Source organism: Plecotus auritus, assembly GCF_963455305.1.
Source record: "Plecotus auritus genome assembly, chromosome: 9".
Taxonomy (NCBI): domain Eukaryota; kingdom Metazoa; phylum Chordata; class Mammalia; order Chiroptera; family Vespertilionidae; genus Plecotus; species Plecotus auritus.
In genome coordinates this window covers 135,116,703-135,141,936 of record NC_137783.1, presented here as the reverse complement: position 1 = coordinate 135,141,936, position 25,234 = coordinate 135,116,703, and the positions used below count along the sequence as shown (strand labels likewise).

At 42.2% G+C, this 25,234-nt stretch overlaps 1 protein-coding gene and 1 pseudogene across 2 annotated transcripts in view; one reads left to right on the top strand and one right to left on the bottom strand.

Annotated features, from left to right (window-relative positions):
• Positions 1-21,097, top strand: part of LOC308233734 (large ribosomal subunit protein eL6-like) — a 63,387-nt pseudogene extending 42,290 nt beyond the window's left edge. The window contains exons 3-4 of the transcript in view: positions 20,355-20,706; positions 20,784-21,097. The product of the transcript in view is annotated as a large ribosomal subunit protein eL6-like (transcript). The remainder of the gene's footprint in view (positions 1-20,354; positions 20,707-20,783) is intronic.
• Positions 402-25,234, bottom strand: part of LOC308258084 (glycine N-phenylacetyltransferase-like) — a 33,782-nt gene continuing 8,949 nt past the window's right edge. The window contains exons 2-6 of the mRNA XM_080688340.1: positions 17,432-17,527; positions 13,524-13,631; positions 8,675-8,801; positions 7,148-7,319; positions 402-1,536 (exon numbers count right to left, since the gene is read on the bottom strand). Coding sequence (XP_080544466.1) covers positions 1,371-1,536; positions 7,148-7,319; positions 8,675-8,801; positions 13,524-13,631; positions 17,432-17,509 — 651 coding nt within the window. The 5' untranslated portion in view covers positions 17,510-17,527 and the 3' untranslated portion in view covers positions 402-1,370. The remainder of the gene's footprint in view (positions 1,537-7,147; positions 7,320-8,674; positions 8,802-13,523; positions 13,632-17,431; positions 17,528-25,234) is intronic.

Genomic DNA, 25,234 nt, shown 5'->3' with positions numbered 1-25,234 from the left:
TAGTTGTAGAACTGGGCTGGTGCTGAGCAGCATAGACAGAAAATGTGCCCTTAAATGTGTGGCCATGAGGACAGTAAAGATGTCACTCTGAATAGGAAAGATCCTTTAGGTCAGATTTCAAACAACCTGGTTGAATATACCTTATAGGCAAGACTTATCACTCAAAGGTCTGCGCTTTTCCACTGCACAACACTCAATAGCTGAAGATTTTTTTCCATTTATTAAAAAAGAATCTCAGGTGCTCTCTAGTTTTCAGGTTTCATGGCAAAGTTGTGAAAGGGTAATTTGGTGTTTGGCTATTTCACTGTTTAATGATAATGTTTAATTAAGTTTTGAGAATTTTTGATGATGGCCTAGGGATATCAGGCTAAGTGAAGTAAGTCAGATAGAGAAAGGCAAATACCACACAATTTCAACTTTATTTAGAATCTAAAGAACAAAATAAATGAGCAAATGAAATAAAACAGACTCATAGATACAGATAACAAACTGATGTTTGCCAGATGGGAGGGTGTCAGGAGGGTAGGTGGAAAAGGTGAAGGAATTGAGAAGTACAAATTAGCAGTTACAACATAGTCATTCATGAGGATGTAAAGTATAGTATAGGGAATATATATATATATATATATGAAAAGCTCGTGGCCATGATGACCAGGACGACCAAACAACCGGTCCATCCCCCGGACATCAGGCTCCGATTGATCATAGGATGGCTAAAGTGGGAACTGGGGTCCCTCAGGCTCTGATCAATCAGTGGCAGTGGCGACTGGTGAGCGGCTGGAAGGCAGACCTTTTGGTCTCTCCTCTCTGCTCTCAGAGTCCAATCAATTGGTTGCAGAGGTGGGCTGGAACTGGGCACTCGCTCCCTTAGTAGTCCTTCAGGTTCAATCTCCAGAGGACAGGCCACACACCAACGGACCAGTGCCGATGGCACCATCCCGACAGCACTGCCCGCCTCCTGGAATTCAGCCTCGGGCACTGCAGCTGCTTCCCCTCCCTAAACACTGCACAAGGAAGAAAGGATACTGTCAGCAATGCCAGGGGCAACCAGCGGTGACTGCTCTCCCCGTGCTTCCTCCAGGTCACTTGGGCCGGCCCCCACCCGCCCCACTCCAGATGAAGTGTGAGCACTGCACAAGAAAGGAATGTAGTAAAAAAACAAAAACTGATGACCAAGAGAATGTTGCAGTCAACGTCTGGAGTCCGGCTCAGGAGAAGGGAGAATTCCATAGTTGGCCAATGCCAAGATGTTTCTGAGTGACTGCCTGGTGCGTGACAGTTGTGTGACCGCAGAGGAGGGAGTCCAAGTTTCTCAGCAGAACACCAAGCAGTTCTTCCCTGTTCTGAACCTTAATAAGAAATGTGATACCTCACAGCACAAGGTGCTGGCAGTGTCCATGTGTCCTCAGTCTCTGCCTTCTTTTGTGGCTAAATTCAGCTTCAGTGTCACTGATGCACCCAGAAGGCTCTCTGGTTTCCTCAAAGGCCTTGGGGCGCAATGTCTTTGACATGAAGATAGCTGCAGACTTCAGCATCCTGCAGTCAGAAGGAATTTGTGCATTGGTACTGCCAGCACTGTGAGGAAGAGCCCTGGCTACCCATGCTTACCTTCGCCTACCCTGGCTGGGTCCAATATGCAGAGCGTGTGCTGGGTCACCCCATCACCCCCCACCTCTGTACGGCCAAGTCTCCCCAGCAGATCAGGCCTCTCTGATGAAGGATTACTTCGCCAGATGGCAGAACTTGTTCCCAGACAAGTTTTCCAGGTCATTGTGGCCCCGTGTTATGACACTAAACTGGAGGCCCTTCAAGAAGATGTTCCCACAACTTTGCATAGTTCCCAGGTTGCTGACTGAATGTTAACCTCAGGTGAAATTGTCCCAATAATGGAGCAAAGTGACCTCGCCTCGAATAACGCTGCATGGATACTCTGTTTGGAGACATGAAAGGGGATGAGTTGAGGCTCCTCGAGGGTGCCAGCTCTGGCGGGTACCTGGCGCACATCTTCAGGCACATGGCCAAGGAGATGTTCAACAAGGACGTGGGGGTGCTCACCTACCATACCCTGAGGAACAAAGACTTCCAGGAGGTCACCCTTGAAAGGGACGGAGAGGTTCCACTATGCTTTGAGGCTGCTATGGCTTTTGGAACATCCAGAAGTGGTACTGAAGCTGTAGAGGGGCAAATTCCCCTGCCAGTTCATGGAGGTCCTTGCCTGAACCAGGGATGCCTACACAGCAGGGGCCAGGCCCAGGCGGAGGACGGGCATGCAGATAGGGTGTGCTGAAGCAGATGGAAGGCATCCATGTTGCCATCCTGTGTGGCCCCCGGAGACCAGTGCCCATGTGCAGGAGCTGTACCAGGAGTGGCTGGGAGAAGGGGAGACACCCCATGGGCCTAGGGGGCCCTGCATACCACTTAGCAGGGCCCAGGGCAGCCTGCCAGGACATCAAGTCGTAAAGGTCCAGCAGACGCCCTGCCCACTGCCGCCTGAGGAAGGGTGTCAGGTGCATGAAGGAAAGGCTTAGCATGTCTGTCATTGCTTTGGTTTTCAGAATTCCCTTCTCCCTATCTGTCGGCTCCCTCCCTCTGAGTGGCGCATCTTGGTCACATGGGTGCAACTGGAATATTGTATCTTGAGAGGATTGCCCCAATGTATGCATCCTTTTATCCGACGATGAAAATATCCCAAAGAGCAAGAATGGAGACAGTCTACTGTCCTTTAGGCCTAAAAAACACCCCGAGGTATCCTGCTAAGAGCTGAGACTTGGTTCTGCCCATGCGCCTCAGAGAGATTGGATGAGTAAATGGCCCGGTTTGGCCCTGACTTTACCCACTTATGTTACTTTTAAAGGTGTCTTTGCCACAATGTGAATAAACTGCCACCTTTTGGAATAGGGGCTCATACGAAATTCAGCATTCCAACTTTTCTTGAAACACATGTATGTTCTATGGCTGTGGCCACCATCCTGAGACCAGGTGCAGTTGCTGGGAATCAGGGGGCACTGGAGTGGAGCCCCCTCCCCTTGCCCTTTTACATTCAGGGATTGAGCTGAACTCCCTTTGGGGGAGGCCTGGCAAAGGTGACAGGTGTCGCAGATGGAAGGATGGAGAATGGAGAGGCAGACACTCTGCTTGATCCCTGCCTGGGTGGGGTCAGGCAGATGAAGGCTGGGCAGCCCACCCCACAATTGGGTGAGATAGTGTCCTCTGTGTCTACCTCTCACCCCATGGGCCTGGCCACTCCCTTCAGCTCTGGGCAGCCCTCTGCGTTCCACAATATTACACTGTGGACTCAGATGCTGCTCACCCTAAATGAGAAGGAAGAAAGCAGTTGGCCCACAGAAAACTACACAGAAAGATGGGGCTCACAGCTGGTGAGCAAAGTGGTGGTGGTGGGAGCCTCTCCTGCCTCTGTGACAGCACTAAGGAGCAACGAGCTGAATGGTAAGATGCAGTGAGCAGGTGGGCAGTAAGGAGGGGTCCTGGACTGTGAGAAGAATTTCCAACTGTTGGCTTAAGCCTGTTCCCCAGGGATAACGGACCTAAGCTGACAGGTGGATATCCCATGAGGGCTCCCAGACTGCTAGAGGGTGCAGGCTGGGCTGAGGAACTCCCCTCCAGTGCACAAAGGTTGTGCACTGGGCCTCTGGTCCTATATAATAAAACCCTAATATGCAAATTGACCTAACGGTGGAACGACCAGTCTCTATGACATGCGCTGACCACCAGTGGGCAGACGCTCAATGCAGGAGCTGCCCCCTGGTGGTCAGTGCGCTCCCACAGCAGGAGTGCCACTCAGCCAGAAGCCAGGCTCATGGCTCGCGAGCGCAGCAGTGGTGGTGGAGCCTCTCCTGCCTCTGCAGCAGTGCTAAGGACTAATTGGGCATCCCATAAGAGGTCCCAAACAGCAAGAGGGCACAGTCCAGCCTGAGGGCCACCCTCCACCCAGGGCATGACTGTTGTGCACTAGACCTCTAGTATAGTCAAGAATATATATATAGAAGGGAGAAAAAAAATAGCGGTGGAATAGACAGATGTGTCCCGAGCCTTGTCCCGGAGCGGATGGAGAGAACAGCTGAGGGTCACACGGGGAGTGTCTGTTGGTGAGTTAAGGGAAAGCTACACTCCAGGAGAAGGTGGGGGACTGCTGGACAGGGCTCCCCTGACCAGGCAGCCCCCACTGCTGCTGGGTTCCCTCCCAGAGCCACTGACTCGGATGTGGAGACCGCGCCATCTTGAAGGGGAAAGTGGATGTTATTGGAAGCCTGAAAATCTACAACTGCGGCACCCACCGAACAGCTGCAAACCCCAGAGCACCGGTCCCCAATTGGAGCAAACATGCGGATTCAGACGAGCTCTACACTTCATCATGGAAAGGTCAGATTTTGCCTGGGATAAGGTGAGGTCTCTGGTCCGGCAGGACAGAGAAATGCACGCACTGCTGGATCTGGAGGACTGGGGGAAATCTGCGCCTAGAAAAATCCATGGCTGTTGGGGCTGGCGTGATCCGTGAATGTGGAAGGGGGTCCTCAGAGCTGCTAACAGAGGGGATCTCTAAAACGCAACCCATTTTGATCTGATGCAGGACAGCCTAAAAATTTTAAAAGTGTGCCAGCTGCCTGGACACAAGGGGAAAAGAAGGACTGCGCAGACTTGCGTGCGGCCCCGGAGTTTGCACACTTGCGCTTTTTCTTCTTTGAATCCTAGCTTCTGATTGTTAAGCCCAGTGCATGGGATTGCCCAGTTGGGGACACCCTAGAAGACTGCAGGGGAAGGTTGTTTTTCTGGAGCCTGGGGATCAGAGCGGGGAGTGACCATCGGAGAACCAGCTTCGGAGCAGCCTGCTCCTACAAACCGGTATTGAGTGCCACAGGGAAAGCAGGATCTAAACACAGGCTAGAGAGGACCCATAGACCTGGAGGTCAATCCAGAAACACTGCCGCCCAGGGATTGAATCACAAGTTGACGCTTGTGTAATCACAAATAAAGGAATATAAGAAATTAAGACACAATGCCTGCTTAAAAATCAGGACTGGCTTACAACACTGAGGAGCAGTGGAATGCAGGGAACTGCAATACTGTCCTGACTAGGAAACAGGCGTGCCAAACAGAACAATAGAGAAAGTGAATGACCTTCACTACTGCACATTTTACTTTTATTTTTTATCTTTTATTTTTTTTCATCTTTTACTTAAGAAACTATTTTTTTTTCTTTTTTCCTCACTTGATTTTACCTTTTCAATTGTTACATTTTTATTTTCAATCAGTATTTTACTACTACTATTTTACCTTTTTTTTTTAAAGAAAAGTGTCATTTTATTTTCTCTTTATTTTACTTTGAGACTAGTGTTCTACATTCTATTTTTATCTTTCCTTTACCATCATTCTACTCTATCTCAAGTCTACCTTTATGCCATCACTCTCTTCTTAACTTTTCCCCTTTGTTGTCCTGTTTCTCTTACCCTTTTCCTGCTTTAGATTTTCCCTATTCTTTCTTTTTACCCCCTGTTAAAATTTCACCCTACTTATATATCTAATTTCCAATCCCCTGCTCCAAGTCCATACATACCTCTCTCTTCTCTGTCTTCACTATTCAAAAAATTGTTTTTCTCGCTGTCCTTTTGTTATTGTTTGCTTGAATGTTGATTATATCAATTTTTTATGCTTGTTTGTGAGATTGTTTTGCTTATTCTTTTTTTTTGCTTTGTTTTTGTTTGTTTTTTGCTTCTGTTTTCCCTCGCCTAGCTTGATATTAGTTGCTGTTTGTAGTTTGTATTCATCTCCAGGTACTTGTTGCTGGTATTTGCTGGGATTAGTGGCAGTTCTATTGGAGTATTCTCCCCATATATATAGTTTGTTCCCCTTTTCTTTCTTATTCTCCTTCTTTTCTCTCTTACTTTTTTTTCCTTTTCCCAGTTTCATTTTTGCACTACTTTCTATTTATTTATTTATTTATTTATTTATTTATTTATTTATTTACTTGCTTCTTCTTTCTCTCCTGTCCTCTAATTTGCCTTTCTCTGCTGATCATCTTCATTTAGGATTATTAATATCGTGAATACATTTCTGTTCAGTGCCTTGTGTATTGTACCTGGTTGTGTTGTATTTTGTGCCTTTAAATCAACGCAGGGGAGAGAGAACTACATAACCTGAACCTGGAGAAGAGAGACCATGGGGAGACAAAGAAACAGCCCACATATGAAAGAAAAGCAGGCATCACCAGAAAAGGAAGTAAATGAAATGGAGGCAAGCAATCTGTCAGAGAAAGAATTCTGAGAAATGGTCATAAGGTGGCTGAAAAGAATGGAAGACAAATTCGACAATATGAGTAAGAACCAAGGCAAAATGAAGAAGAACCAAGAAGAAATGAAAAATGACATCGCTGCTGTAAAGAACTCAATATAAAGCATCAAGAGTAGACTAGAAGAAGCAGAGGACCACATCAGTGAGCTAAAAGACAAGGTAGGAAAAAATACCCAAGTAGAGCAGCTTCTAGAAAAAAAAAATCAAAAAGCAGGAGGAGAGCCTAAGGGAACTTTGGGACAACACGAAACAAAACAACATCCGCATAATTGGGGTTCCAGAAGGAGAGGAAACTGCCCAAGAAATAGCAAACCTGTTTGAAGAAATAATGACAGAAAACTTCCCAGATATAGAGAAGAAAAACCCCACACAAATCCAGGAAGCTCACAGAGTCCCAAGCAAAATGAACCCCAAAAGACCGACGCCAAGGCACATTATAATTAAATTGGCAAACTCCAACGACAAAGTAAGAATCTTAAAAGCAGCCAGAGAGAGACAGAAAGTTATCTACAAAAGAACCCCCATCAGAGTAGCAACTGATTTCTCAACAGAAACTTATCAGGCCAGAAAGGAATGGAATGAAATATACAAAGTCATGCAAAGGAAGGGTCTGAATCCAAGAATACTGTACCCAGCAAGGCTATCAATCAAAATTGAAGGTGAAATCAGGAGCTTCACAGACAAAAAAGGACTAAGGGAATTTATTACCACCAAACCAGCAAAGCAAGAAATGCTAAAGGGTCTGCTGTAAAAAAAAGAAATAGGAAGTGAAGAAGGAACACAGGGGTAAAGAATAAAAATGGCGAGGTGTAAGTAGTGCAGTAACTTTTATCAAACTTACATGGCCTTGAGTTTGCCACCACCAGGTGGTAAGTTTTTTACATCCAACAGGGAAGGAATCAGTTTCTTTACAGTGTCAAGCATCACAAATATAAAGCACTGAGTGTGCTTGACTTTGAAGGATTTCCTGGCTGCGAGATTTTGTATCACCTCATTCAGGTTGGACTGGGAACCTAGATGGGGTTTTAAGGAGACATGCAATTATTTCAGTGCATTTTATGGAGAAGCTGTCCAGTGGAGTGGTACATGTCTACCATTTATAGTCCAAAAACCTAGGTTCTGGATTGGTGCTGCCGACAGTTGATGGGACATCATGTAGTCAGGATCTGTGAAATGAACATGCTCAGAGATTCATTCACAACCATTGTCATGCCATTCGTGGTAATGCCAAGACTGGAACCAAGTTTTCTGGTCTACATGACTGTGTTGTTCTGATAATCACAGGAGATGCATTATAAAACAATAGTAGCCAACATCTCTCGTGTGCTTACTCTGTTCATAGTATGGCAGATTGTTGCAGGAATGACCCACAATGTGCCCATGTCTCTTTATATCTTTCCCCTGGAATAGTCCAGTCCTGCACTGCATGTGACCCTGGCCATGTGACTTGCTTTTGCCAATGGAAAAGAGTAAATTTGATGCATGGAGTGGCTAAAGGGGGCTTGCAACCTGGGCTTTCTTTGTGCTCCTGATTTCCTTGAGACCGACATTATATGGATACAATTAGGCTACTTAGCTAAGGACTTGTGCTCCTATCATGCTGTCACCAAGGTGGCCAGCACCAACAACCAGAACCGTCATTCAGGAAGGTGAGTGAGGCCGTACTAGAGCAACCAGCACATAGTCCATCCATTAACACCCTACAGCTGCAAGAGGAAATCCTGATGAAACCAGCAGAACTGCCTTGCAAAACCCAGCCCAAATGTTGATTCACAGTATTATGAGGTTTGCTCTGCAGCCCAAGTTAATTGACAAAAGCCAGGTATTGTGCTAAGCAATTCCTATTCAACATGTTATCTAATCTTTTCAACACCCCTGTGTTTTAGCCCATTGTTATCCTCATTTTTATATATGATCTCAGGGAGGGTAAGTCATGTGGCTAGGATGATATAGCAAGTAACAGACAAATGCCATCCTAGGGAGTGTGATTCTGGATGGCATGCTGATAACCATGACGGTTTTTTTAATGACCTAGGAGGTGCTTTATGGCATGAGTTGTCATTGTTATTCCTGGCATGGAAGGCCCTAGGGGAAGCTCTGCTCTGGCACTCAGTCAACCTAAGGGATTCTAGATATGTCTGCAAAATAAATTTGTGGCTATCAAACAATTATATTATGTTTCCTATATGAAGCCCCCCCTTTTTTTTGCAAGCTTTGAGGGTGTTTTTCCCCATTACAGGTATATTCACAGCTGAGTAAAAAACCTGATAGCAGGCTGAGGGTCTGAAGTATGGAGAAAGACATGAATCATAAGGGAAATTGTCAGGAGAGAGAAGTGAGTCAGCACAGTGCCCATCCTCTTACTTACTTTGGATCTGCAAATGCTGTGTCCAGTTGATGACTTCTGGTGAGCCAAGCAATTCCTGACAGTTCTTGAGATCGTTGGAGTAGATTTGGTAAGTATTTCTGTAGTGATCAAGGTCATCCACCATTTCCTGTTTGCATTGGGAAATGCAGAATCAACCAAAATATTTGTATTTTGTGTTTGCCATACTGGTTATCAGTTCCATTATGCTCTGATATTTTTTTATTGTTTAAAGTATTACACATAGTAGTACATATATCTCCTTTTTTTCCCCCCATTGACCTCCCCCCAGCCTCCCATACCCTCTGTCGCATGCCCTCATTCCCCCTCCCCACCAGTGTCTTGTGTCCATTGGTTGTGCTTATATGCATGCATACAAGTCTTTTGGTTGATCTCTTTCTCTTCCTCCCCAATACTCCCCAGCCTTCCCACTGTAATTTGACAGTTTGTTTGATGCTTTACTGCCTCTGTATCTATCTTTTTGTTCATCAGGTTATAATGTTCTTTATTTTCCATAAATGAGTGAGATAATGTGGTATTTTCTTTCATTGCCTGGCTTATTTCACTTAACATAATGCTCTCCAGTTCCATCCATGCTGCTACAAATGGTAAGAATTCCTTCTTTTTTATAGCAGAGTAGTGTAGATATACCATAGTTTCCTAATCTACTCATCTGCTGATGGGCATTTAGGCTGTTTCCAAATCTTAGCTATGGTGAATTGTGCTGTTATGAACATAGGGGTGCATATATCCTTTCTGATTGGTGTTTATAGTTTCTTGGGGTATATTCCTAGAAGTAGGATCACTGGGTCAAAAGAGAGTTCCATTTTCAGTTTTTTGAGGAAATTCCATACTGTTCTCCACAGTGGCTGCACTAGTCTGCATTCCCACCAGCAGTACAAAAGGGTTCCTTTTTCTCCGCATCCTTGCCAGCACTTGTTGTTTGTTGATTTGTTGATGATAGCCATTCTGACAGGTGTGACATGGTACCGCATTGTCGTTTTGATTTGGATCTCTCGGATAATTGTGACTTTGAGCATGTTTTCATATGTCTCCTGGTCTTCCTTCTGTCTTCATTCAAAAAATATCTATTTAGGTCTGTTGCCTATTCTTTTATTGGATCATTTATCTTCCTTTTATTAAGTTGTATGAATTCCCTGTAAATGTTGGAGATTAAACCTTTTTCAGTGATAACATTTGCAAATATGTTCTCCCATGCAGTGGGCTTTCTTGTTGTTTCATTGATGGTTTCTTTTGCTGTGCAAAAGCTTTTTATTTTGATGTAGTCCCATTTGTTTATTTTCTCTTGAGTTTCCATTGCCCTAAAAGCAGTATCAGTGAAGAAATTGCTTTGACGTATGTCTGAGATTTTTCTGCCTGTGGATACCTCTAGTATTTTTAAAGTGTTCTGTCTTATGTGAAACTAGACCACCAACTTACACCATACACAAAAATATACTCAAAATGGATAAAGGACTTAAACATGCTCTGATATTTTTAAATATCAGGTGTTTTGTTGGTGCATTGCTTTTATTGAGGAATTATTTATGTTATGAAGTCAAGTCAAGGAATTCCTTATTCAATTCATAGTTAAAAAATTCCTGAATAAAGCTATTCTGAACTCAGGTCTTGCTTTAAAATTTCAAACAATAATGACCCATTTAAAATTTAACATTTCTTTCAAAAAGCACAGGACAGTCAGACTTTTAGTAAAATGCTTTTTGTACATGTTTATTCTCTGGTAGTAAATGTGTTAGCTCCAAAGTCTTCAGTAAACAAACAAACAAAAAATGCAAAACAAAACAAAACAAAAACAAAGATACTTTGTGTTCTCTTATGATTTTTAAACAAATAAGATTAGGGAAATGTTCACATTCTACCATGCTCTGCAAATTCTTAGGAACAGGCAGATGAAATTATCACAACTGTCTAAACATTAATAATGATTTTCTAAATAAAACTCAAGTAGAAAGTAAACCAACAGTCAAAATCTTGGGACAAAAGTATAAATCTTGCTGTGGACCTAATATTTCTACAAAATGTGGGTTCGGAACACGTCTCTATCAAAATTGATGGAGGTAACAGACTTAGAATACCCACCTATTAATAATGAAACAGAAAAATGTTTTAAGATGAATAAGTTCTGAGGATCTAATGTACAGCATGGTGATTGTAGTTAGTAATACTGTATTACATATTCTTGAAAACTGCTAAGAGAGAAAATCTTAAATATTTTCATCACAAAAAAGAAATAGTCATATGTAACATGATGGAGGTGTCAACTACAATCATGGTAATGATCATTTTGCAATACATGTGTGTTTCAAATATACACATTGCACATCTTAAATATACACAGTCTTATATGTCAATTATTTCTCATATCCCTTATTTTTAAAACTGTATTTTTAAAAGTAGCTCAAATAGTACTTCTCATTGAGGTTCTTATCAGTAATACAGTCCTTTTTTTTCAAATTATTTGATTTGGTGAAATATTTTTTTTTTTTTTACCAAATTTACTTCTATACAAATTATATGCATGTTTAATATTTTAATGTTAATTAACTAGAGACCCCAGTGCATGAGTTCATGCACCAGTGATGTCCCTGTGCCTGGCCTGTGGGATTGGGCAAAAACCGGCTCTCCAACATCCCCTGAGAGGTCCTGGATTGCAAGAGGGCACAGGCTAGGCCAAGGGACCCTATCAGTGCAAAATTAGGGCCAAGGAGGGACACGGGAGTTTGGCCAGCTGGGAAGGGACTGCGGGAGGGCACCAGGGCATGTCTGTCCCATCTCACTCAGTCCCAATAGGCCGGACCGCAGCAGCAAGCTTAGCTACCGGTTGGAGTGTCTGCCCCCTTGTGGTCAGTGCACATCATAGTGAGTAGTTGGGCAGCCTTAGCATATCATTAGTATATTATGCTTTGATTGGTTGAACAGACGACCAGACGACCGCACACTTAGCATATTAGGCTTTTATTATATAAGATATTTAGTTTTGAAATATTTTAACTATTTAATTTCATTAACTTTAAAAAATTATCACGATATGTAACCAACAACTACTACCATGTCATTTTGCTATTAAAGTTCCCTAATTCAGTGTGTTGTTTTAGACATTATGTCTCACAATTTGTAATTTGTTTGCTTTGGATGAAGTCCTATCCTGACCCTGTATAAAAAAAAATCTTATTTATCCTTAACACGCAGTTTTTGTAAATTTTCCACTAGAAAACATTTCTGATCATTTTTCTGCAACCTCTACTACATGTAGTTTTTTTTTAATGCCCTATTTTGTTGACTTTATTGATGACAATTGGTTAAAATACCATTTGGCCTCTCAATGGGAATGCAGTATCACAAGGAGAAGTTGTGAGTTAGCACTAGTGAGTTGGTGTGGTTTCAAGGTTGATATTTTTAAAAGATAGGAAATAATTTTTCTCCAAGGTTAAGAGTTAAAAATGGAACTAGGGTTTGATTCATACCAATAAAGATGTTGAGTCTGAGAAATGTTGCTTTAATATCTTTAACAAAAGATCAGCCTTATTTCTTACAACATTATATTACATTAACACAATATTCCATTGGGTGCCTCTCTTCCCATTAACTAGAGGCAAGAAATAAATGGAATACTATGCTGCTGTAAAAAAGAAGGAATTATTACCATTTGCCACAGCATGGATGGAACTGGAGAGCATTATGCTAAGCAAAATAAACCAGTCAGAGAAAGATAAATATCACATAATCTCACTCATTTGTGGAATATAAAGAACAACATAAACTGAGGAACCAAAATTGATCCAGAGCCATAGAAGCATCAAACAAACTGTTCAACCTATGAGGGAAGGTAGAGGTTGAGGGGGTAAGAGATCACCCAAAGAACTTATATGCATGCATATGAGCAAAACCAATGGACACAGATAGAGGGGAAAGAGGGCACATGGAAGGGTTTGGGGGAGGCTGGAGAGAGGTCAATGGGGGGAAAAGGAGACTTATGTAATACTTTAAACAATAAAAAATTTAAATTAAAAACAGGAAATAATGAAGGGTGCTTGGTATTCAGCATAACCAGGATGCCATTTGAGGTGCTTTCTTGAAAACAAATTAAAACAATGAGTGAGTATGAAAATGTCTCCTATATAATTTTAATCAGCATTAACATCTGTGTTATTTCTTTTTATAATAAAGTTTATTTTCCAATTATAGTTGTTTTTCAATATTATTTTATGCTAGAGGCCCGGTGCATGAAATTCATGCAAGGGTAGGGTCCCGAGTCCTGGATGGTTATCAGGGCCGATCTGTGGAACAACAGGCAGGGTGAATGGGAGACGGCACCATCCCACTCGCCAGCAATCCCTGCCCCCCCCCCCCCACCTCTGCTGGTAGCCTTTCTCTGCAGGGCGACCAGTGGGGTGATCGGGGGATCCCTGCTGGCACCCACATTGGCTGGCCTGGGGCCTGTAGGCTGGGGGCAGCTCCTGCTCTGAGCCTCTGCCCCTTGTTGGTCAGTGCACATCATAGTGACCGGTCATTCCACCGGTCATTCTGCCATTTGGTCATTTTGCATATTAGGCTTTTATTATACAGTATAGGATTAGTTTTAGGTATACAGCATAGTGGTTAGACAATCATTTCATTCAATTCTCCTGTCGCTTCACATTTCAGACCATGCTGTAATTTATCTGTGGATTCACCTGTATTCGCTTCCAGGCTGTGGAATTTTTGAGGACAGGGACTGTTCACTATTCTTGGGATTCATTTCTATATGCCCAGGTCTCCCACATTGCCAGGTACTGATAAACACCTAGCAAGTACAAACATAGATGCAGTCATTCCATATCTGACACCTTACCTGCTCCTGAGGGCGGACAACTACTGTATTAAAATCAGGCCACTTGTCCACCAGAGCCTTCAGCTTGAAAGGGTTTCCCTGGTTCATGTGGAAGATGGTCCCATAAACCTGCAGCATTACAAGAAAGTGGGAGGGTCAATATACAGGGGTTGGTAAAAGTAGGTTTATGGTTGTTCATCTGGAGAAAACATGCATGTTATGATTATTACCATAATTTTATTAACTCTGTTTCACGTACTCACAACTGTAAACCTATTTTTCCCCAACCCTATATTATGAAAGGACATTAAAGTAACTTTTTTGACCAAGACATGGTTATTTCTATGAAATCATGGAATTCTGGAGAGAGAAACCAAGATGGCGGCATAGGTAAACACCTAAACTGCTGCCTCACACGACAATTTCAAAACTACAACTAAAAGACAGAACGGACACCATCCAGAACCACAGGAAAGCTGGCTGAGTGAAAATTCTACAACTAGAAGGAAAGAGAAAAGCTCACAGAGAATTGGAGGTATGGCAAAGGGTCTTTGTGCGCGCAGAGAGGAAGGGCGGCTGAGAGCCTGGCTGACTTTCTCTGGCGGAAGGGGGAAGGAAGCCCCCGACCGCACTGAACCCCAGTTCTGACTGCACTGAACCCCAGTTCCGGGCGAGCCCCTGGGGACCCACGCTCTTACGGGGGGAGTCTGGATTCTCGGGCGGAGACTTGAGCTGGGAAAGGCAGAAGTCTGAAGGCGTGCGTGTACCAGTGTGCACAAAGGCTGCTGAGGTTGCCACAGGCTTTCCCTAGTGGAAGGGAGTCAGAGGCTCCTGACTGCACTGAGCCCCAGTTCTGACTGCAGTGAACCCCAGTTCCAGGCGAGCCCCTGGGGACCCACGTTGTTGTGGGGGGAGTCTGGACTCTCGGGCGGAGACTCGAGCTTGGAAAGGCAGAGGTCTGAAGGCGCACCCATGCGCACAAGGGCAAGACTGACGGGAAGCCAAGACTGAGACTCCACCCCATCCAAGCTGAGCACAGAGGCTATTGCAATTTGGCAAGTCTAATCCTATAAGGCTGTCTCCAGCAGCGAACTTCTCCCAGCATAGACACAGCTGATCCTTACAGCCAACTGGCCTGGAGGTCAATTCTTCCCAGTGATACCAACAACAATCAAGACTTAATTACAACAAGGCTGTACACACAGTCCACAAAGGGGTGCACCAAGAGTGTCCACCTCAGGTTAACTGGGGAGGCAGACCCACTGGGCCATATTGGAAACCTAGCACACAAATCTACCTTACCGACTCAGGGAAGTAGTGAAAATGCGGCGTCAAAGAATCAGATCACAAACTAAAGAAATGGAGGAAAACAAACGACTGGATATAGAATTCAAAACCACGGCTATAAGGCTTTTTAAGAATATCCTAGAAAAGGCCGATAAATATAACGAGACCCTCGAAGATATGAAAAAGGACCAACTAGAAATTAAACATACACTGACTGAAATAAAAAATATTATACAGAGACCCCAAAACAGACAAGAGGAACACAAAAATCAAGTCAAAGAATTGAAATACAAAGAAGCAAAAAACACTCAACCGAAAAAGCAAAAAAAAAAATCCAAAAAGTTGAAGATAATGTAAGAAGACTCTGGGACAACTTCAAGCGTACCAACATCAGAATTATGGGGGTGCCAGAAGAAGAGAGAGAGCAAGATACTGAAAACCTATTTGAAGAAATAATGACCGAAAACTTCCCACACCTGGTGAAAGAAATAGACTTACAAGTCCAGGAAGCCCACAGAACCCCAAACAAAAGGAATCCAAAGAGGACCACACCAAGACACATCATAATTAAAATGCCAAGAGCAAAAGACAAAGAGAGAATATTAAAAGCAGCAAGAGAAAAACAGTTAGTTACCTACAAGGGAGCACCCATACGACTGTCAGCTGACTTCTCAACAGAAACTATGCAGGCCAGACAGGAGTGGCAAGAAATTTTTAATGTGATGAATAGCAAGAACCTACAACCAAGATTACTCTACCCAGCAAAGCTATCATTCAGAATTGAAGGGCAGATAAAGAGCTTCACAGATAAGAAAAAGCTGAAGGAGTTCATCACCACCAAACCAGTATTATATGAAATGCTGAAATGTGTTCTTAAAGAAGAGGAAGAAGAAAAAAGTAAAGATAAAAATTATGAACAACAAATACATATCTATCAACAAGTGAACCTAAAAATCAAGTGAATTAAAAACCTGAAGAACAGAATAATCTGGTGAATATAGTAGAATCAGGGGCATAGAAAGGGAGTGGACTGATAATTCTCAGGGGGAAAGGGGTATGGGGGGGGTTCATGAAGAGTCTGGACAAAAATCATACACCTATGGATGAGGACAGTTGGGGGGAGGTAAGGGCAGAAGGTGGGGTGGGAAATGGGTGGAGGGGAGCTATGGGGGGAAAAAGGAGAAATAATTGTAATAATCTGAATAAGGATTTATTAAAAAAAAAAAGAAATCATGGAATTCTATCATTGAAAGGTCTCTCATGAATATTTCTGCCAAGCAATTTTAAGTTTTAATATTTTGCCTCAATAAATGTATTTTTTAGAAATATATTTACATTGTAAAATATTTAGACTAATAAAATTTATGAATAAAAATCATGAACTCTCCATTGTAAGATTTCATACATTTAATGTAATGTATGTCAATTATACCTCAATTTTTAAATGGGTGAAAAAAATCTTTTAATAGATTTTCTACTATTCATGTTCATACACAAGAAATTTACAAAATAAAAATTTCAGATAGATGTGATTTTAAAATGTTTTTATCCATTGAATTAATACATTCTAGTCATGCTTCTTTTCTAATAAATAAAAATAATTTTATTGACTTCAGAGCATTCTATGATATGGATGAACAAACCTTATTTCTTAAATTTTTCTTTTTAAATATATTTTTATTAATTTCAGAGAGGAAGGGAGATGGAGAGAGTAAGAGAAACATCAATGATGCGAGAGAATCATTGATTGGCTGCCTCCTGCATGCCCCCGACTGGGGATCTAGCTCGCAATCCAGGCAGGTGTCCTTGACTAGAATTGAACCAGGGACCATTCAGTCCTTAGGCCAATGCTTTATCCATTGAGCCAAATCGACTATAGCTATTTCTTAAACTTTTAACTTACTCACATGAAGTAGCAAAGATAGTACAAAGAAGTTTCATAATATATCTCTCTTGCAAAGAGGTGATGTGAACGTGAGTGTAAATGATGTGGAGCATGAGTGAATTCCCACCACAAAATAGCTGCTCATTAATAGACTAGAGGCCCGGTGCACAAAATTCGTGCATGGGGGGTGGTAGTGGCTCATTCCAGCCTGCACCCTCTCCAATCTGGGAACCCTCGAGGGATGTCCGACTGCCCGTTTAGGCCCGATCCCACTGGACATCTCTCTCACAATTCAGGACTGCTGGCTCCCAACCTCTCGCCTGCCTGCCTGATTGTCCTTAACCATTTCTGCCTGCCAGCCAGACCACCCCCTAACCACTACCCTGCCAGCCTCATCGATGCCTAACTGCTCTCCTGCTGGCCCGATTGCCCCTAACTGCCATCCCCTGCCAGCCAGGCCACCCCTAAATGCCCTCCCCTGCAGGCCTTGTCCCTCCCAACTGCCCTCCTCAGCTGGCCTGGTCACCCCTAACTGCCCTCCCTTGTAGGCCTGGTCCCTCCCAACTGCCCTCCCCTGCTGGCCATCTTGTGTCCACATGGGGGCAGCCATATTTCACCACATGGAGGAGGCCATCTTGTGTGTTGGAGTGATGCTCAATTTGCATATTACTCTTTCATTAGATATTATCATTCTGTTCACCACTTCTATCAAAAGAATACACAACCCTTTCTTTCCCTGAGATTGTCTCACTCTCACCTTTAAGGACTCAGGAAGGCTCTTTCTTAAGGATTTTTCTAGCATCTGAAGCATCTGTGGACCCTGCAAGTGGAGCATCTTGGCAGGTATTTTAGCCTAGAGGGAGGATCAACAAATAGCCAGGATGAGAAAACGTTGAACCCATAGGAACTAGATCCACACACCTTTACCTGAATCTTAGAAGGTAACAGGTAAGATAACTCTGCCCACTTCTAAAATAACAGCCTTGTGGGGAGAGAAAGCAGAATCACACTAGATTTCTACCGTTACTACGAAGGAGACACACCATAAAAGTTCGGATGGGACCACCACCAAGAGACAAAAGTAGCAGGTTTTATGCTAATGTTCAGGACCATCTTCAGTGCCCTCTATTGTTGTTACACACACTGAAGTCCTTGGTAACGCCAAGGAAGGAGGAAGCTGGCAGAAAGCACCTGGTTCTGTTTTTGAAAATGTTCCCTTCACTTTCTTACACTACCCTGAAATTTTATTTAATAAACATTTATGTTAACAAATATGTTCTTTAAATATGCTAGTGTGTCTTTGGGGATTAGGTTGCAGTCAGTGATTCCCCCAGTGACACCACTAACAACCTCGGTAGCCTTGGAAAAGTTCCTTACCCTCTTGGTTCCATGGTTTACTCATTACTCCTAATGAAAACAGATTCTACCTAGAAAATGATTGTCTCTTTCTCATCTTGCAAGATGGAGGGTGAAGAAGCTGAAAAACTGGATACTAAGGAGAAGAAACCTGGAGCCAAGAAGGCTGATGCTGGTAACAAGGTCAAGAAGGGTAACCCCAAGGTCAATATGTGTAAGAAGAGGAAGCCCCACAGAGGTGAAACTCTGTCCTGGTCAGAGGAATTGGCAGATATTCCTGTTGGCTATGTATTCATTTGTTTTTTTTTACATATATTTATTGATTAAGGTGTTACATATATGTCCTTATTCCCCCATTACCCCCATTTCCCCCCCATGCCCTCACGCCCCTGTTGTCTGTGTCCATTGGTTAGGCTTATATGCATGCATACACGTCTTTTGGTTGATCTCTTCCCCTTTCCCTCACCCTCCCCTACCTTACCTCTGAGGTTTAATGGTCTGATCAATGTTTCTTTGTCTCTGGATCTATTTTTGTTCATCAGTTTATGTTGTTCATTATATTCCATAAATGAGTGAGATCATGTGATGTTTATCTTTCTCTGCCTGGCTTATTTCACTTAGCATAATGCTCTCCAGTTCCATCCATGCTGTTGCAAATGGTAGGAACTCCTTCTTTTTTACCGCAGCGTAATATTCCATTGTGTAAATATATCACAGTTTTTTAATCCACTCATCTGCTGGTGGGCATTTAGGCTGTTTCCAAATCTTAGCTATTGTAAATTGTGCTGCTGTGAACATAGGAATCCAGATGTCCTTTCTAATTGGTGTTTCTAGTTTCTTGGGATATATTCCTAGAAGTGGGATCACTGGGTCAAAAGAGAGTTCCATTTTCAGTTTTTTGAGGAAATTCCATACTGTTCTCCACAGTGGCTGCACCAGTCTGCATTCCCACCAGCAGTGCACAAGGGTTCCTTTTTCTCCCCATCCTCACCAGCACATCTCATTTGTTGATTTGTTGATGAAAGCCATTCTGACAGGTGTGAGATGGTACTGCATTGTCGTTTTGATTTGGAACTCTGGGATGATTAGTGACTTTGAGCATGTTTTCATGTGTCTCTTGGCCTTCCTTCTGACTTCTTTTAAAAAGTATCTATTTAGGTCCGTTGCCCATTTTTTTTATTGGATCATTTATCTTCCTTTTGTTAAGTTGTATGAGTTCCCTGTAGATATTGGAGATTAAGCCCTTATGGGTGATAACATTGGCAAATATGTTCTCCCATACAGTCGGCTTTCTTGTTGTTTTGTTGATGCTTTCCTTTGCTGTGAAAAAGCTTTTTATTTTGATGTAGTCCCATTTGTTTTTTTTCTCTTTAGTTTCCATTGCCCTCGGAGTAGTATCAGTGAAGAAATTGCTTAGGCGTATGTCTGAGATTTCTCTGCCTGTGGATTCCTCTAGTATTTTTATGGTTTCCCATCTTATGTTTAAGTCCTTGATCCATTTTGAGTTTATTTTTGTGTATGGTGTAAGTTGGTGGTCTAGTTTCATTTTTTTGCATGTATTTGTCCAATTTTCCCAACATCATTTATTGAAGAGACTGTCTTGACTCCATTGTATGTTCATGCCTCTTTTGTCAAATATTAATTGAGCATAGTGGCTTGGGTTGATTTCTGGGTTCTCTATTCTATTCCATTGGTCTATATGTCTGTTCTTGTGCCAGTACCAAGCTGTTTTGAGAACAGTGGCTTTGTAATACAGCTTGAAATCTGGTATTGAGATCCCACTTACTTTGTTCTTCTTTCCTAGGATTGCTGCAGCTATTCGGGGTCTTTTTTTTATTCCAGATGAATTTTTGTAAAGTTTGTTCTAGATCTGCGAAATATACCATTGGAATTTTAATGGGGAGTGCATTGAATCTATAGATTGCTTTGGGTAGTATGGACATTTTAATGATGTTGATTCTACCAACCCATGAACATGGTATGTTCTTCCACCTGTTTATGTCTTCCTCTATCTCTTTTTTCAGTGTCCTATAGTTTTCTGAGTATAGGTATTTCACCTCCTTAGATAAGTTTATTCTTAGGTATCTTAATTTTTTTTGGTTCAATGGTAAATGGGATTGCTTTTTTTAGTCTCTCTTTCTATAAGTTCATTATTGGAGTATAGAAATGCCATAGATTTCTTGGCATTAATTTTGTATCCTGCTACATTGCCGAATTTATTTATTAATTATAATAATTTTTTTGATGGAGTCGGTTGTGTATTCCTAAAGGCTATGCACAAGTGGAATTGTTCAGTAGCTAAATCCTGGATTGAAACGAAAAAGGAAAAAGTTCTTGCTACTGTCACAAAACCAGTTGGTAGTGACAAGAAAGGTGGTACCCAAGTGCTTACACTTTGCAAAATGCCTAGATACTACCCCACTGAAGATGTGCCTCTAAAGCTGTTGAGCCACGACAAGAAACCCTTCAGTCAGCATGTGAGAAAACTGTGGGACAACATCACTCCCGGGTCCATTCTGATCATCCTCCCTGGGCACCATGGTGGCAAGAGAGTGGTTTTCTTGAAGCAGCTGACCAGGGGCCTTAATGTCTGCAACTCTGTGCCTTAATGAAGTTCCTCTGCATAGAACACACCAGAAATTCATCATCGCCATCTCTACCAAGACCGATATCAGTGTTTAGTTATTTTTTTGTAAGAAATTTAGTCACCAGTTTGTGAGGATAAAGCCCACTGGTGAGAGCAAACACAGAGGAGAGGTGAAAATCCCAAACATCTCACTGGTGCTTACTTCAGGAAGAAGGAGCAGTGCAAGCCCAGACACTAAGAAGGTGAACTCCTCGACACAGAGAAACAGAAATAAGAGAGGACAGAAAAGTGGGAGGTTGATCAGAAAGCCATGGATTTGTAACTTCTGCCAAAAATCAAAGGTGTTCCTCAGCTCCAGGCTACCTCCTCTCGGTGTTTGCTCTCACCAACTGGCTTTATCCTCACAAACTGGTGTCTGAAATTTCTTACAAAAACCTAGCTGAACACCTTATTGGTATAGAAATAAAAAGAAAATCATAGTGATAATTAAATGAGTTAATACATATTAAGTTAATACATATTAGCATATAATAACTCAAAATAATTATTTTTAGTACTGTTATTATTAACTAGTGGCCCGATGCATGAAATTTGTGCACGGGGCGGGGGCGGGGGGGAGGGTGTTCCTCAGCCTGGCCTGCACCCTCTCCAATCTGGGAACCCTCGAAGGATGTCCTACTGCTGGTTTACAGGGATTGGGCCTAAACCAGCAGTTGGACATCCCTCTCACAATCCGGGACTGCTGGCTCCTAACTGCTCACCTGCCTTCCTGCCTGCCTGATTGCCCCTAACCATTCTACCTGCCGGCCTGCTCACCCCAACTGCCCCCTGCCGCCAGCCTGCTCACCCACAAATGCCCTGCCGCCAGCCTGATCACCCCCAACTTCCCCCCGTGACAGCCTGCTCACCCCTAACTGCCCGCACCCTGACCTCCTTGCTCCCACCTTCCCTCCCCACTGGCCTGCTCGCCCCCTACTGCCCCTTTGCTGGCCTTCTCACTCCAAACTGTCCCCGCCCCGCTGCCTGATCACCTCTAACTGACCCCCACTGACAGCCTGCTCACCCCCAACTATTTCACCTGCTGCTCTGCTTACCCCCAATGGCCCCACCCCACAACAGCCTGATCACCCACAACTGTCGTCCCATCCTGGCCTGATCACCCACAACTGCCCTCCCCTCTTGGCCTCTAACCGCCTCTACCTCGGCTCCGCCACCATGGCTTTGTCCAGAAGAACGTCCAGAAGGTCTCCTGGAAGGTCTCCCAGTCTAATTGGCACATTAGCCTTTTATTAGTATAGATATCATTACTGGAAGCTAACCACACAGTATTTAAGCTCAGTCCATTGGATTGATTGTTGTTGTTGTGCGTTTTTTTTAAGAAATGGGGTGTAACTTTAACCTAGCCATGTGAATGCTTTCAGTGTGAATTGTGTCCTGAGAATAACACCCACAACTGCCCTCCCCTCTTGGCCTCTAACCGCCTCTACCTCGGCTCCGCCACCATGGCTTTGTCCAGAAGAATGTCCAGAAGGTCTCCGGAAGATCTCCCAATCTAATTGGCATATTACCCTTTTATTAGTATAGATATCATTACTGGAAGCTAACCACACAGTATTTAAGCTCAGTCCATTGGATTGATTGTTGTTGTTCTGTGTTTTTTTTGAGAAATGGGTAGTAACTTTAATCTACCCGTATGAATGCTTTCAGTGTGAATTGTGTCCTGAGAATAACACCAACACTTACGTGAGAGACAGTTTGTGAGGAGTAAATGAGGTAATCTAGGCACTGGCACCAAGTGAGTGAAAAAGCCCATGGGAATTTCTTAGTAAGTACCTGGCACAGAATAGTATTTGTGTGTCATGATTACCATCATTCCCTGAAGGAAGCAGAGAAAAGATTGTTTGATGCACTCAGCCCTTTAGTGCTGAGCACTCTGGCTTCCCAGAACTCTGGCCAGGACGTTGTTAGCATTCTTTCTTTCCTTTATTTTCTTTTTTACATTTATTTTCTTTCTTGCTTTTTTTCTTTCTTTCTTTTTTCTTGTTTAAGAAACACACGTCTTTTGTGAATGATCAGCTACAGCGATGGGACCAGTGCTGGTTGTTTTCAGTGGGAAAATGTGTCTGGTTCTAAAGATCTCATTTACTCTTTGGCACCTGCTGTTTGAGCAGGTTTGAAATTGCACAAGTGAATGTTCTTGACTTTTCCATATGCATATGTCCTGTCCCACACCCTCAGTTGCTTGTCAGTCCTTTGAGGGAAAATAACAGCCATTTTATCCCCTTAACACTACTTCTCACTTGGGGGAGAGCAAAGTCTTTTCTGGCATCATTATGATTTTTTTTGGTCTCTTTTTAAAAACAACTTTAAAGCTGAGTAATTTATTTTATTTTTTAAATTATATTTTTATTGATTTCAGATAGGAAGGGAGAGGGAGAGAGAGATAGAAACATCAATGATGAGAGAGAATCATTGATCAGAGGTCTCCTGCATGCCCCCTACTGGGGATTGAGCCTGCAACCAGGTCATGTGTCCTTGACCAGAATCAAACCTGGGACTCTTCAGTCCTCAGGCCAACACTGTATCCACTGAGCCAAACCGGCTTGGTGCAGTGGTCGGCAACTCATTCGTCAACAGAGCCAAATATCAACAGTACAACGGTTTAAATTTCTTTTAAGAGCCAAACTTTTTAAACTTAAACTTCTTCTAACGCCACTTCTTCAAAATAGACTCACCCAGGCTGTGGTATTTTGTGGAAGAGCCACACTCAAGGGGCTAAATAGCAACATGTGGCTCGCGAGCCGCAGTTTGCCGACCACGGGGCTAGGGCATACTGAGTCAATTAAATGGGCACAATTAAAAGCATATAATATGAACAAGTCTATATAATGTGAACACGTTATAAGCCCATGCAACCTTCATCATACTTAAGAGAGAGAACATTTCCTTCATCCTCAACGTTTCTGAAACTTGAAGTGGCTCTAAAATAGCTTCTGTGGACTTTCAGCCTTGGCAGTGGGCAAATTCCAGAAAGAATGCACTTAAGACCCAGTCTTCCCCTTACTGGAAATGTTTTCAAAAGGGACAACTCAAACAAGGAAAATGAGTTGTAAAGAGTAGTTTTATAAAGCAACATCAACAAATAGGAAAAAAATAAGACACAGTCCCTTTTGTCACTGGGATAAGGTTACATAAATTATGACCTGTTAGTATATTGCAACTGCAAGGAGCCATTAACATAAGAACTATGATACAACACAGGAATGCACAAGGGACAGTATTAAAACAAAAGGAGAAAATGTGGAACAGAAAATAGTACATAGTTTTTTATTATTATGATAATACCTGTATATAAACAGTGCTTATACATATTCAATATGCAATATACATGAGAATTTTAAGAATACAGAAAGTAAAATTTAGAAGGGAAAATAAAGTATTAAAAACTATTTTATAAAGAAAAGAAAAATTCCATATCCAGTTAATATGGATACGTATTAACTTGAGAATATGTATCCATTTGTTTTTAGGCATTGCTTTATTTTTTACAAAAATAAGGGTATGATTAATATATATATATATATATATATATATATATATATATATATAATATATATATATAATTTTGTAGCTTGTTTTTAAAAATGACATAACCCATGTCAACAAATATGTTTAGAACATGAATGTTATAAAGTATCTATATATAATGAATATATATTTCATAATTATAAATAAGAAATATTATATTTTTATTATTCCATTGTATGCATGTAACATACATATTTTGAACCAGTCTCCTATTGTTGGACATTAGGGTTGTTAACTGTTTTTCTCTATTGCTAATAATGTTCTGTTGAACATATTCTGTTAATTTGCATCCATGTTTATTTTCTTAAGATAAAGTTCTTAGAAGTGTAATTGCTGGATGAAAAGCTTATTTTTAAGCTTTAAATAATATTCAAATATATTAAAAAAAATTTACAAAACCTATTTTATGGTCAGAGCATTATAGATAAAATCTTTTAAATTACCCCCCCACCCCCCCGCCTCCCCAACACACACATGATTTAAATGAATGGTACTTCTGGTCTGAATATTTTCTCTCTGATTTTAATAGAGTACTTTACCCTCATGGTTAACATTTATCCAAGGAACAGACTGCCTCCTTTAGAATATTTCCCCAAGGAAAAACAAAGTAATGTCTGCATAGTATCTCTATACACTAGGTGCTAAACTAATCTTACTTGGACCAAGAATCCTTTCTTGCCAATGTTATTACCTCTCCCTTCACCCACCAGCTTCCAAAATCCCTTCATAATATTTATTTGTTCCGAATGGAGAACTGACTTAGTCCTCCTGAGAATTTTTCCACCGTACATCTGCTGTGTACATAGTAGGTGCAGAAACGTTATCTCTCAAATGAAATAGATTCCCTTTCCCATGGTCCAAGTATCACTAAATAAGCTCAACACTTCCTCTCTAAAATCACCAAGGTCATTAGTTGTAGGAGAAAAGGGAGAAGTGGGGGGGGCGGGGAGGTGGTCACAAAACAGTGGTTCTTTCCTGTAAGATGAGTTCTCACATGGAAGGTGAACTCCATGCAGACTAGTCTCCAGG